This window comes from Myotis brandtii, unplaced genomic scaffold, assembly GCF_000412655.1.
Source record: "Myotis brandtii unplaced genomic scaffold, ASM41265v1 scaffold250, whole genome shotgun sequence".
Taxonomy (NCBI): Eukaryota; Metazoa; Chordata; class Mammalia; order Chiroptera; family Vespertilionidae; genus Myotis; species Myotis brandtii.
In genome coordinates this window covers 2,599,238-2,613,902 of record NW_005359478.1, presented here as the reverse complement: position 1 = coordinate 2,613,902, position 14,665 = coordinate 2,599,238, and the positions used below count along the sequence as shown (strand labels likewise).

At 49.9% G+C, this 14,665-nt stretch overlaps 1 protein-coding gene across 1 annotated transcript in view; it reads right to left on the bottom strand.

Annotated features, from left to right (window-relative positions):
* Positions 1-3,778: 3,778 nt before the first annotated feature.
* SEMA4A (sema domain, immunoglobulin domain (Ig), transmembrane domain (TM) and short cytoplasmic domain, (semaphorin) 4A) overlaps positions 3,779-14,665 on the bottom strand; it is an 18,281-nt gene continuing 7,394 nt past the window's right edge. Inside the window, 6 exon segments of the mRNA XM_014540840.1 lie at positions 3,779-5,081; positions 5,489-5,589; positions 5,875-6,032; positions 6,126-6,244; positions 8,635-8,815; positions 13,544-13,694. Of these exon segments, the coding sequence (XP_014396326.1) occupies positions 4,489-5,081; positions 5,489-5,589; positions 5,875-6,032; positions 6,126-6,244; positions 8,635-8,815; positions 13,544-13,694 (1,303 nt within the window). The 3' untranslated portion in view covers positions 3,779-4,488.

Genomic DNA, 14,665 nt, shown 5'->3' with positions numbered 1-14,665 from the left:
CTTGCACACACCCTGAAACCTAGGTATGAGCCCTGACCAGGAATTGAACCCTTGACCTTTTGGTTTATGGGACGGCCGTTCCAACCAACTCAGCCTTACTGGCCAAGGCTGTGATGGAATTTTGTAGGTGTGGTTAACATCTACAATAAATTGACTTTCAAAGAGATTACCTTGATAATGTAGGTGGGCCTCATCTAAACAGTTAAAAGACCTTTAGGGCAAAACTGGGTTTTTCTCTGAAGAGGAAATTCTGCATCAAGACTTCAACATTAAAAAAAAAAAAAAAGACCTCAACATCAGAACTATATCCTGGAAGAGGCTGGGGAAAACTGCCCCTCCTGCCACAGCTCCACCAGGCTAGACCAGGTGTGGTGGCAGCAGCAATGGCCTCATGAGAAGACGCCAGGATCCAGAGAGCCAGCCCCTAAATCATGGGCCTTGAGACAGATCTGGACACCAGTTCAGGTGGGAAGCCAGCCCACCATCAAAAGGCCATCCCCACAGCTCCCCTAACTTGCATGATCCACTGTGCTCGTGGGAAACAACTCTCCCTGGCGGCACCCCCCGTTGCTGCCCCTAACCCCAATTCCAAAATAGGACCTGTCACCTCTCCAATGAATTCCTACATCTTGTTCAGTGGGGACAGCCAACCCCATCTGACTCAGGAGGCACCCTGCCACCCTGCAGAGGGACTGTGACCTCAGCTTCTTCCCCAGTCATCCCTCTCTGCCCCTGGGAGCCTCCTAAAGCCAAGGGGAGCACCCTGAAGAGGGTGCCCCCAAGGTGTTCGGCTTGGGGAACAGTCATGGGGTCACTCAAAGCTTTCTCCTCCTGTGTCTGTGGGCAGGCAGGTTAACTGAAGAGCCTGACCACGGGAGGAGAGGGCTGGCAGGCCAGCTCAAATGTCCAGGGGCTGCCTTGCTGGGCATGGCTGTGATGGAATTTTGTAGGTGTGGTTAACATCTACAATAAACTGACTTTCAAAGAGATTACCTTGATAATGTAGGTGGGCCTCATCTAATCAGTTAAAAGACCTTTAGGGCCAGCCGTAGCTCAGAGCCCACTGCCTCTTTGCCAGGGTCTGCAAAATGCCAGGGAAAACACCATCGCTTTCTTGGAGCTTAAATTCTTGGAGTGGGGGAGATGGTGTGGGGGAAGGGAGGGAAGGGGGTTAAATAACTAAATAAATAAAGATGATTTTGAACAGTGACCCAATGAGTGCCGCGCAGAAGCTGAGACAGGGTGCTGGGGTGAACGTGACTGGGGCAAAGAGCTTTTCTGATACGGTGGTTGGGAAAGGCCTCTCTGAGTGGGTGGCAATTTAAAATATGATCTAAAAAGTGTAAAGGAGCCAGCACTGTGAACCACCCGCCCAGGGCCCTTGGGCTGGCATCTCATTCCAGGTCAGGAAGCCCCAGTACGACAAGCAGGGCGGCACGTTGGCTGCTGTCCTCTTGGCTCACATACAAGTGTGAAGGTCACTGAAGGGCATGAGACAGAACAGGGAAATTTGAGAACCTTAATGGGACCTGGCAGCCTGCGGGTAAATGGAAGGAACCGGCTTCTCAAGAGGGGCGCAAGTGCGCAAAAGGGAATGGAATGTCTTATTTGAACAAATAAAATAAAGATACTTATTGAGCATCTACTGCATACCAGGCCGATGCTGCCCCCTAGAGATACAGAAAAAAAGGGTTCCGCTCCATAGAGAAATCATGTTCCCCAGCGGGAAGTGTGAATGAGGGGGGTGTGTGTAGATCTAAGAGATGCACGGCACTGTGTGAAATACTCAATCAACCCATCTGAGGAAGCATCTCAGGGCTCTCAGATTAAAATTGCTCAATGTCCATTAAAAAACAACCACCAGTCCAGCCAGCGTAGCTCAGTGGTTGAGTGTTGACCTATGAACCAGGAGGTCAAGGTTCGATTCCCAATCAGAGCATATGCCCGGAGTTGCAGGCTCAATCCCCATTGTGGGGCATGCAGGAGGGAGGCAGCTGATCAATGATTCTCTCTCATCATTGATGTTTCTATCTCTCTCTCCCTCTCCCTTCCTCTCTGAAATCAATAAAAGATATATATATATATTTAAAAAAACAAAGAGCAGATGAAGTCCCCAGGAGCCCAATCCTGGCCCACTGCCCTTGCCATTGCCCCACGCTGTCCCATTGCCCTTGGCCCGGAGGTTATTGTTGAGTCAAGGAGGGGAAGCTTGGAAAGGGTGCTTGGAAAGGGAAACCACAGGGTAAAAATGTTGGGTAATGGGAGGATGCAAAGGAGCTAGCAGGGTAGAAAAAAGAGCCAGAGAAGCCGAGTAACTCCAGTGAAGGAGCGAACCGGGTCTGGGAGGGAGCCTGCACCACATGTTCACTGCAGATGTTCACAGCAGCAAAGATGGGAAACAACCCACATGTGCGTCAGCAGATTAACGGCTAAAAAGCATGTGGTGTATATATACAATGACTGTTATTCAGCTTCAAGAAGGGAAGGATATCCTGTCACATGCTACAGTGGGGTAAACCTTGAGGATATTATGGTGAAAGAAGTCAGCTGTATATTGAATACTTTAGGTACTTCATTTCCACCTAAATGAAGTACCTAAAGTAGTCAAATTCACAGACAGGGTCGAATGTTGGTTGTCGAGGGCTGGGAGGAGGGGTAATGGGGAGTTGTTGTTCAATGGACATAGACTTTAAGTTCTGCAAAATGAGAAAGTTCTAGAGACGCATTATGCAACAATGTGTTATAGTAAACACTACTGAAAATTGCACATTTAAAAATTGTTGAGAGGATACATTTTATAGTATGTGCTTCTTATCACAATTAGAAAACTAAAACAAAAATAAGAAACCATAGTAGAAAGGAGTGGTGAGAAGATTAAGGGTGAAGATTGTATAAGTCAAGATCAGTTGCTTAGGGGTAATTGTGGAAAGTCATTTGAGCATAGAGGTGGGGGGTGGGGGAAGCCAGACCACAGGGGATTAAAGGTGAGGGTGACATTGGGGGTGGGGTGGGGAGGCAGCCAGTACCTACCCTCTCTGGTGTTTGGTGGTAAAGGAGAGAGAGCGCAAGTAGGGTGGAGGGCATAGAGTCAAATGCTGGGGTTGGGGAGGGTTATTTTTTTAGAACACCCAGCACAGCTGAGGGTGGGAGAGAGGAGGTTAAGCTGAGGGAGAGGTAAAGGGAGGGGACCATGCTGGGGGTCTCTGCAGAGAGAAGAGGGCAGAGGCACTGGTTGGAAGAGGGTCATGGGCCTTTGTGAAGGGAGGGTGAGGGGGAAGGTGGTGTGGGGGCGTGGAGAGGGCACTGTTTGTTGGATATTGGGAAGGATGTAGCCACGATGGGGAGGCTGAATGGTCTTTCTATAAATTCCATCCACCAAGAGGTGAACCCAAGGGCTGCAGTGGGAAAGAGGGGCTGAGTTGGAGTCACAAGAAAGGTGGGGGAGGGACAGCAACAGCAGGCTGAGCAGGGACACCTGCCAATCATCACCCAGGGGTGGATCAGGTGTTGCCTGGCCAGCAGACAGGAGCTGAAGCTGAGCAAGAGTGTTGGCCTGAAAGACAAAGTCTGACTCTCCAGCAGTGGCTGGAGTGGAGGAAAGGACTGTCGGGCTGGTCTGGGGGTGGGAGGGGGAGCTCAAGGCAGAAGAGCTCCAGGGAACAATCACCCCCCAAACCTGGCCCTCCTCCCCCTGACGCCTCCATGCCTGCTCCCCTTACATCGTGCAGTCCTCTGCGTCCTCTGCTGCAGAACTCTGCTCCCACAAAAACAGCACAGGTCCGAAGCTTTGTCTTTTTAATAAAAAATAAACTGTGACAGGCAGTTTTCTGAATCCCAAAGCGAAGGAAAGGGGAAAGGACAGAGGCCAAAGGGTCAGCCAGGGTAAAGACACGAACAAGGCTCAGATTACCGCTGCCATTCTAGCCAGGCCAGAAGAGACCACCTCCCCCCCACCTGAAGCAGGAAGGAAGGTAGGTGGTCAGTGGTGCACATGAAGGGGGCAGCTCCCTGCTGAACCCTGAAGATCCCTGGGAGAGGGGAGAACTGGTGTCCAGGGACAGCTGCTATCAGGTGGAGTCTCCAGGAGTGGCGTGCTATCTGATGGTTGCTTAGATGTTTGTGGATTACCACAGGGTCCTGGAACAGCCAGATGCTTTAGGGTCTCCTGGAGCAGTATGTTTCTGGGGGGTCCCGGCCTGGCCAGAACTGAAGGATCCTCTCTAGGTCCTCCTATCATAGTCTCGGTCCAGGCCTGGGGCAGCCCCCATCTGAGAGCCCATGCGCTTGGCAGAAGGGAATCCCGTAGGGGAGCCGGCCACTGTGCCCAGCCCACGGAGTGCTATTGGTGGCACAGAGTGGCAGAGAAGCTGCTCTTGAGGGAGGAAGGTGATCTTTTGTGCTGCTCCCCGCTAGGCAGGTCCGCACTGCTCCAGGCACCCCGGTCAGCGTGGCCAGGCACTACCCCACGGCTCAGTCTGTGCCCAGAGTTTAAGCCACCTCGGTGCCCAGGTGGTTGCTGTCGGCGTCCATATCACCGGAGGAGGTCCTGTGTTCCTTGGGGAGTTGGAGGTGCTGCTTCCTGCTCAATGGGGCCTTCTCCCCAGGGGGCAGGTTCCCACAGCCCTGGACCTTGCCCCGGGCTCGGAGAGCCCCCAGTCGGGAGAGGAGGAGGACGATGAGGGCTCCTGAAAGCACTAAGGCGAGCAGTACAGTGACAGTGAGAAAGTGGGGCCAGTAGGACCGCTGGACAGCCAGCGCGGCCCCACCACCGACCCTGGTCAGCGAGGCCTCCATGCGCTCCCGGGGAATGCCGGCCAGTTCAGGGTCCAGGGCCAGGGGCGGGTCTTGGCTGTCCACCCAGTAGGAGACCACAGGATATGAGAAGCCGTTCTCGGTGGCCAAGCACTGGTAGAGGCCTCCCTCCCCTTCCCGCAGTAGCAGCAGGAGGGAGCCATTGTAAACCATGGAAGAGGCTCCTGGGACTGTTGCTGTCCGGTGAGTCCAGCGGTAAGAGGCCAGGGCTGAGAGGTGGGGGCAGGGGAGCTCCAGGATGGAGTTGGGAACGGCCAGGACTTCTTTAACTGTAGGTGAAGAAAAGGGGGCAAAAAGTTAAGGGATGTGGGGGAGAAGGAAGAAGGAGAGTGTCTCTAATCCTACGTCTGGACTCACAGTGAACATCTCCAATTCCCATTTCAACTCCCAAACTCAACTGACTCCTTCCCTATCTCCAATCTGGACCCCAAACTGACTTCCGGTCCATCTCACTCCAACTCTGACACCAAAACCAACTTTACCCTCGATCCCGAATCCCACCTTAGAACTCCTGTGCCCTCTCCCGATAGCCAAGACCCAACTCCATCGCAACTCTGGGGGTTCAGGTCTCAAGCCAGGCAGATGCTGGGGGAAGATACTGAGGCAAGAACGCCTGCCCTGCCGAGAAGTCCCCCCGCCACCCGAGCCTCTGCGCCTCCCCTGGCCCCACACTCACTGATTTGGGGGCGGCTCGGAGGCCGGAGGCTCCTGCTCATGGGGCCACTGGCACACGCCCACTGCGGGTTCCCTTTCTCCATGTCCTGCCTCCAGGACGTCCTGAGAAGGCAAGGAAATAAAAAATCATCCTTGAAGACAAAAGTGGGAAGAGCAGGGAGGAATAAGTGGGAAAGAAGCTGGGGGTGGGTGTGGGGAACACATGAGGTAGAGCAGAGACCCAGGACGCTGGAGCAGCTTCTAAACTGCTGGGTGCAACCTGTCCCTGGAGGAGCCCCCTGGAGAGGGGGATCTTGGAGGGACTGCGTCAGTAGCCCCTAAAGAGAGGAAGACAGGCGCACGAGCGGGGTAGAAAGGGTCCTGGCACCATCCAGGACTGGCACTCACGGCATGGAGGTGGGCAGGAGGCGGCAGAGTCTGGACTCAGGGTCCCAGGCACAGTGGGGGTCCCGGGCAAGGACACAGTCCACACAGCTCTCATAGACACTACAGTTGGCTCGTGGAACCCTTACGACACCTCCTGAGAAGCCTACAAACAGTGCACCCTGCAAGAGCGATGGAGAGTGTCAGGGTGCTGCCCGCACACCTAGCAAGGCCCCAGCACCTTAGGCCTGCCCCCTGAGAAGGTCCCTTCTCACCTGGGTTGGGGCCAGCTGCAGGTTGCGAACAGGCTCAGGCTCAGGGAACAGCTGGATCTCCTCTACCAGATGCGCTCTGCCGTCCCCACTCACCACAGCCTTGTGCAGGAGCCCTGTGGCTGTGGAAAGACAGAGTTGAAATGGCCTCCCCTCTTCCCCAGATCTCGCCCTCCTCCCTCCCGACTCCAGGCGGCCTCCCCGCTGTCGGCAAGTGCTCTCTGAAGCTTCACATGCACTGGACATGGGTCTGCCTGACCGTTTTCCTCTGTGCCACGGAGATGGAGAGCTCTTGTAAACAGCCTGAAATCCCTGCCCCTGTCCTTCCTGTGCAACCACCTAATAAAGCTCCATCCCTGAAGGAACACACGTTCTCCGTGGGCATGGGCCAGTGGACAGCTGAGTGCTCCCGTGGAAAATCACATCACCAGCCTCCCTCACCTCCATAAGTGTTTATACTCAAAGGCACTTCAAGGAGTTCTATCCTGACCACCCTTTTATTTTTATTTATTTTTAATCCTCATCCGAGGATATTTTTCCATTGATTTTTAGGGAGAGTGGAAGAGAGAGGGAAAGAGAGAAACATTAATCTGAGAGAAACACATCAATTGGTTGCCTCCTGCACGAGCCCCAACCAGGGCCCGGGCCAGGGAGGAGCCTGCAACCAAGGTACGTGCCCTTGACAAGAATCGAACCTGGGGCCCTTTGTCTGCAGGCCAACTCTCTATCCACTGAGCCAAACTGGCTAGGGCCCCCTTCTGATTTTTTTTTTTAAATATATTTTTATTGATTTTTTACAGAGAGGAAGGGAGAGGGATAGAGAGTTAGAAACATCGATGAGAGAGAAACATCGACCAGCTGCCTCCTGCACACCTCCTACTGGGGATGTGCCCGCAACCAAGGTATATGCCCTTGACCAGAATCGAACCTGGGACCTTTCAGTCTGCAGGCCGACGCTCTATCCACCGAGCCAAACCGGTTTTGGCAACACCTTCTGATTTTTATTTTTTAATATATTTTATTAATTTTTTTCCAGAGAAGAAGGGAGAGGGTTAGAGAGTCAGAAACATCAATGAGAGAGAAACATTGATCAGCTGCCTCCTGCACGCCCCCTACTGGGGATGTGCCTGCAACCAAGGTACATGTCCTTGACTGGAATCGAACCTGGGACCCTTCAGTCTGCAGGCCGACGCTCTATCCACTCAAGTCAAACCGGTCAGGGCTTATTTTTATTTTTTAAATATACTTTTATTGATTTAAGAGAGGAAGGGAGAGAAAGAGAGAGAAATAGAAACATCAATGATGAGAGAGAATCATTGATTGGCTGCCTCCTGCATGCCCCACACTGGGGATTAAGCCTGCAACTCGGGCATATGCCCTGACCGGAAATAGAACTGTGACCTCTTGGTTCATTGGTCAACACTCAACCACTAAGGACTGACCACCCTTTTAAAAATTTCAACCACTCTGATTGGCATTACTGATTCCCCCTCATGTTAGACTAACTTTCTAATCTCATAACATCTGACGCCGTTGACTTGGGATGTTTGTTTGTCTCCCTGCACTCCACAAGGACAAGCTTCCTGTTTGTTTTGTTCTCTACTGTGTACCCGGAAAGTGCATGGCTGGTAGGGTGCTTAGTAATAGGTCCACAATGAATGAATGGATCTGGTAGGTTTCCTTCCACTAAAGCTCATGGTCATCCCGTCACCAGGCCCTCAATATATAGGCTTGGCAATCTTCCACGCTCCCCTGTGACTCTCCTGCTTTCCATAATGACTATTTGCATCCACCCCTCTCTCCTCAAACCTCCCACCTTTTCCACTCCTCATTCCCAGCTCAGGACCTGTGTCCTCCTACTTCATAGAGAACACAAAGCCTTCACCTAAGAGCTCTCTCTGCTGCCCTGGCCGGTGTGGCTCCATTGGTTGGAGCGTCGTCCCAAAAGGTCTTCGGTTTGATTCCTGGTCAGGGCACATACCCAGGTTGTGAGTTCAAACTCTGGCTTCCTGCTCCTCTGCAACCTCACCTGCCAATTATCCCCTTGCCTGCCCATCTCTCACCATCTCTCTCCCTACTGGATCTTGACAATATTTCCCATATTTAAAAAGAGAATGCTGGCTGGACCCCACACCCTCCTCCAGTCACCCCCTTGCTCTCTTCCCCTTCACAGCCAAGCCTCCTGAAGGAATGATCTCTGCACTTGCTGTGCCCAGTTCCCCTCTATCCACTCACTCCTTACCTCTCTGACATGGCTTCCCCCATAAAATAAGCAGCTCTTGCTAAGGCCACCAAAGCCCTTGTGTGTATCTCCCCAACCAGACTGAAAGCTCACAAAAGGTAGGGATGAGCTGTTTTGCTTCCCCACTGTATTTTCAGAGCCTAGCAGGGTGCCAGGCACATAGTAGGTGCTCAGAAAACACTTGCTGAATTAATGAATGAGTGAATAAACGCAACGATTTCCCTCCTCAGTTTCAGTCCCCTGAGGGACGTCCTGAAGCCTTCTACTCACTGGTGCCCAGGTACATGACCAGATGGCTGTGCCCATCGAGGCCCGGGGCTGTCTCCACTGCGAGTCGTGTGTACTCCACACCAGACTTCACCAGCAGGGGCGTCCCCACCACCTGTTCATCCATCAGGAAATGGTTCTTCATGAAGGTCAAGGCTTTATCAGAGGAGGGGCCCACCGAGCACTGGGGGGAAGAAGGCAGATCAGGTCAGCTTCCTCCACCCATTGCCTCTTCCCTCCCTTCTCCCCTCTCTGCTGATCTCCTTTGCTCCCTCCTTCCTGGCATTCCTCATCTCCAGATGGTGGTTGGGCTTTGAATTCTAGCCTCCACATGCCTGAGGTCCCTGAACAGTAAAATGGGCCTATTACCAATATATGACAGCTTTGCTGGGAGGATGAACAGTAAAATACATGACAAATAATAAGAACAGTGATTGGCATGAATTAAGGACTCAATAAATTAGCCATTATGGCTTTCCTCCTCCTCCTCACCTCCATCAAGGATGCCTGGCAGCCAGCAGGAAGCAGGGTGAGAGCCCTTTGCAGGCAAGAACCCTGTTTCACCCATGTCTGTAGCTGGAGGCTTGGCATAGGACATGGTACACAATTGGTGCCAATAAATGTTTGCTGAGCCAGTGATTAAAGGAAAGATAGCATATAAAAGGGTGGTGTGGCAGGGAGTGTTTCTCATCAAGGTTTTGCATGAACTTGCGACATGACTCTGGGAGAGTCTCTTCTCCATTCTGGGCTTCCCTTTCTCACCCATAAAATGAAGGGTTGAACTGGCTGTTCTCTAAAGGCCCTGCCAACACCAGAATGCTAGGGCTCTTGGGACACCTGTGCTATGACCTTTAGTCAGGACCCTTGTCCTTCATATCCAAGAGCACTGTCTTAGGGCCAACCCCAACTCTGTCACCTACAAACTGTGTCCCCAGACAAGTTACTCCACTTCTATGAGCTTCCATTTCCTCAGGTGTAAAGTGAGGTAATAGCATCTACATCGCATTTTGATACCAGGATGAGCACATGCACCTACACTTGCTTCCTCCCAAAGGGATTCTTTACGAAGGCAAACCTACAGGGATGGGGAGGACTGGAGAGAAGGCATTTTGATACCAGGATGAGCACATGCACCTACACTTGCTCCCTCCCAAAGGGATTTACAAAGGCAAACCTACAGGGATGGGAAGGACTGGAGAGAAGGCATTTGGAAGCTGGAAAACAAATGAACAAATACTAAGAGACTTAGCAGAAATAAAAAGTCTTCTTCAGACGATCCTGGGGTAGAACAAAGCTATCTGATTTATAAGACAGTCTCTAAAGTTCATGAATTAGTGGCCCCAGTCACTTCTGGAAATGACTTAAAGAGGGGCGCCAAGTAAAGAGAATTATTTGAAAATTTGTTTAAAAAGCAGGCAGATCTCCTCCCAGCCCCGTGTTCCTGCGTGACTGTCCCTTCCATGCCCTGGCCCAAGACTGGAGGTTTATTCGTGGAGACAGAGGGTCTCTGGATGGAGAACAGCAGGCACAGTTCGGAGGGACACCACCATGAAAGGGGGGCGGTAAGTGCAGGCAGGCACAGTACAGGCTGGTACTCTTCCCACACCCAACCTTCTTCCCCCATGGCACCCTGACACCAGGAACCAGACCACCTCCTTCCGAGCAAAAGACGAGAAGAGTCTGCGCTCGGAACACTGACTAGAGGTTCCAGAGGAAAGATTTTAAAATACTAACATGAAAGGTCCCCAACAAAGTAGCCCAGCATGACCATCCTCAGTGCAGCTACAATGGAACTCAATGGAACTCATACCCAGGGGCACAGAGTATCCAAACAGCCTCCTGGTCCCCTGCTCTTAAATAGGAGGAGGCAGCCAAGGATGACCAGACCTGTGAGTCAAACCATGACCGTGAAAGAGACCAGGCAAACAAATAGAAAATATAACCAAATGAAAACCTAAGAAGAAACAGAAATGATTCGGAGAAAAGAAAACTTCACACCAAAGTATCATTGCTATCTTTTAAAAAAATATATGTATTTTTTATTTATTTGAGAGAGGAAGGGAGAGGGAGGGAGAGATAGAAACATCCATGATGAGAGAGAATCATCAATTGGCTGCCTCCCACACGCCCCACATGTGCCCCCAACCAGGAATAGAACCATGACCTCCTGGTTCATAGGTCAACCCTCAATCACGGAGCCACAGCTGGGCTCATTACTATCTTAAGAGAGATAAGTGAAGAGAGAGGACAGCCAGATATTATATACATCTTGAAGAAAGGACACACTACGTGCCCTTGACCGAATTGAACCCAGGACCCTTCAGTCCATGGGCCGACGCTCTATCCACTGAGCCAAACCAGCTAGGGCAGAACATTTTTATAAAAGAGATATTTAAAGCTTGAAAAAACTAGGAAATGATATATTTTATTTTATTTACATATTTTTATTGATTTCAGAGAGGAAAGGAAAGGGAGAGAGAGACAGAAACATCAATGATGAGAATCATTGATTGGCTGCCTCCTGCACGCCCCCTACTGGGGATTGAGTCTGAAGCCCAGGCATGTGCCCTTGACCAGAATCGAACCTGGGACCCTTCAGTCTGCAGGCCAACGCTCTATCCACTGAACCAAACCAGCTAGGGCGGAAATGATATATTTTAGCAGAAATTTAAAGTCTGGTAGAAGGATCGGAAGGTAAAATTGTGACACTCTTCCAAAAAGTAGAACACAACTAAAGCTTTGGGAAATAGGAAAGGTTTTTAAAAGTTAGAGGACCAGTCCAGGAGGTCCAGAAAGAAGAGAAAAAAACATTCTAACATTAGAATGTCAGCTTCATGAGGGAGGGGACTTGTTGTTTTATTCACTGCTATATCCCCAGTGCCTAGAGCATTGGCATGTGGCTCCAAAAGTATTTGTTGAGCCCTGACCACCTAGCCGGTTGGCTCAGTGGATAGAGCATCGGCCCATGGACTGAAGGGTCCCGGGTTCAATTCGGTCAAGGGCACGTACCTCGGTTGCAGGTTCCCCAGCCCTAGTTGGGGTGCGTGCAGGAAACAACCAATCGATGTGTCTCTCTCACATCGATGTTTCTCTCTGTCCCTCCCTTTCTCTTCCACTCTCTCTAAAAATCAATGGAAAAATATCCTCGGGTGAGGATTAATAACAACAACAACAAAATTACATATATATATTTGTTGAATAAAATAGGATGAAATAGTTCAAGAAAACTTATTAGAACTGAAGGAACTAAATTTCCAGGCTGAAGGAGCAAACTGAATGTCCAGCACAATAAATAAACAGAGTCTCATCAAAGCTCAATAGTGTGACATTTTCAGAAGAGCCAGGGACAAAGAAAAGGCCCTACAAGACTCCAGTGAGGAAAAACCAGGGGACATTCAAAGAGTTAGGGATCATCAGAATAGCCTTGGACGTCTCAACAGCAGCACTGGAAGCTAGAGGATAATAGAGCAAGCCTTCAAAGTCTTCTAGTCTAGAATTACATGTACCTGGCCATACTATCAAATGTGAAAGTAGAATAAAGACATCTTCAAAAAAATAAAAGAGAAGACATTTTTAGACACTCAAGATCTCAAAAGATTTTACCGCTATATATCCCCATCTAGGAATCTACAGAGACTATCCTCCACTAAAATAAGATAGAAAAAAGAAGAAGAAGAAGCCATGAGATGCAAGAAACATGACATCATTACAAGGAAGAGGCAAAGGGAATGCCCAGAATGATGAGGAGGGGAGATTCCAGGATGGCCGCTGTGCACGAATGCAGAGGGCCTCCAGTCTAGACTGCAGTAAACAGGGAGGAGTTCCAGGAAGATGAAACTGTTAGAACATCGAAGGGGTCTGTCTTCAGAAGAGATTCAGATAATTGAGTAAGAGTTTGGAGTTGGCTGCTCTGTTTGTGGAATAGCCACTCTCTGTCTCACTGTTTTACTAACAAATTCTTTCACTTAAAAAAAAAAAAAAGTCTGGGGTTAAATTAAAGATAAGAGTTTAGAAAACAAAGCAAGCAAAGAAACATCAAAATAACTACTAACCCCAGGGAAAATTTAAAAAATGCAAAAGGAGAAGTAATCAGGGCTTACTACTTGGCTCACTGGTGAATAATAATATAAATCTTGATCTAACCAAAATTACTATAAAACTGTTGGAAGATGAGGGTTGGGTGCACTGGTGTGTTCGTAAGGCAGCTCTGGAGTGGGGGTAGGGGAGCCCTGGTTTGTAGTGTTTGCTGATTTCCATGGTTTATACTGCCACATGGTGATTTCAAGTTACCAATGTAATGCCACTGGACACGAATTTGGAAAGAGAACTGCAAAAAGAGTTCTTGCTAGTTGCTGCAAGCCAGCTCCAGCACACAACTGGGTGGGGGGACACAGGTAAATCCTCACCTCTTAGAATGGGAATGCAGTAGATATTGCCTGAAGCGGAAACATCAAGACGTAACAATGAAAGTATATTATTTAGAGATTTGGAGATAAATACCAAAAGAATCAGCTAAAAAAATTGAAGTTGGTTTTCTCCAGGAAGGGAAATAGGGCTTTTTTGGTAACCAACACATGTAAATCTGTATGATTCTTTAAATAGTGTACATAGACAATTCTGATTTAAAAAAAAGTTAAATAGGAAATGCAGGTGAAGATGCCAACACAGTCCCTGGCACAACCTATGCTCCCTTGTTTTCTCAGGGAGATGTGTGGGATGGGGCTGGACACCTGAGGCATGTGGGCAGCTGGACCCAGTATATATCTCAGCAGACAGAACTGGTGGTGGTGGGGGGGAGAACTAACATTTATTGGGCATCTATTATGTCACGACAGGTACTTTGAGAAGTGCATTATGTGTGTGTCTCTGGGGGGAAGAGGGGACTTTGCTCAGTGTGGGGGCTGGTACTCACGCTGCCTGGTCGAGGACTGATATCAGTGACCCCAAGAGTAGTCCATCGTGAAGTCTCTTTGTTCAACTCCTTGTACTTCCCCTCAAAGACACGCTTGATGTCCTTGAGAGAGAAGGCACAGACAGCTGAGCTCCTGGTCCCACCGATTTGCCTGGAGACAGCCAGAGGGGACATGGTCTGTGATCTCCTCTGCTCTATCAGGAAGCTCCCCCTCCAGCCCTGGCCTACCCTTGGTGAGGAACCCCAGGAGGGCAGGAATGTGGAGGGCTGTGCCAGCCTCTAGCTGCCTCTCCTCCCCCTAGTTGTGGTAATAAGAGCTAGGAGGGCCCCTGACTCTGGCCCATTTTAGGATCTGAAGTGTGATTATCCTTAAAGAGAATTAACTGGGGGTCAGGCCCTGGGGTTGTACCCGTGGGAAGGGCAGTGTAACCAGTGCCTGGCCGGCTCCAGATGAAGCCCTCCTCCTTTACGTCCTCAGAGAATGAACCAGAGCCTGACTACAAGACTACTATTCCTTCAGCCCTGGTCTGTGGAGACAGGTGTCTTTCTTGTTCTCTCTAACTTGACTGTGGCACACACCGTGTTCTAAGTTCCGGGTGCCATAGATACCAGACCCTGCTTACACCAGGTATCTTTGGTACCTGACACATTGTCAGCCGATCCCTAAAACACTGTGGGATCAGACCACAGCGAATCAGTTCACCTTTCTCAGGCTGCAAGCAATGGATATATTTTTATCTTATGACGCTGATGGTGTTTCTCTCCTTGCTCTGGCCATTAGGAAGCTCAGCGCTAAATTTGTGACTTGGCCTCCAGGGACTGTATACATGACAAACATTAGTAATATGTTGATCCTATCCCCGGCTACTCTTATTCTCCTTTTATTCCCATTTCCTTATGGGATATTTTAATTTTACTTTCCTTTTTTATTTTATTTCTTTTAATGGTCGCCTTTTGTAAGCTGCCTCCTACCCTTGTTGGAACCAGCCAGGATATAAACTAGTAAGAACCTCTCTGAGCTACATTTTTTCCCATCTACATGAAGGGCAGAGATCAAATTCCTGGGAGGTATTTGGACTCACGTCAGTTCCTACCTCCCGCCCCCCCCCCCTCCCCAGCGAG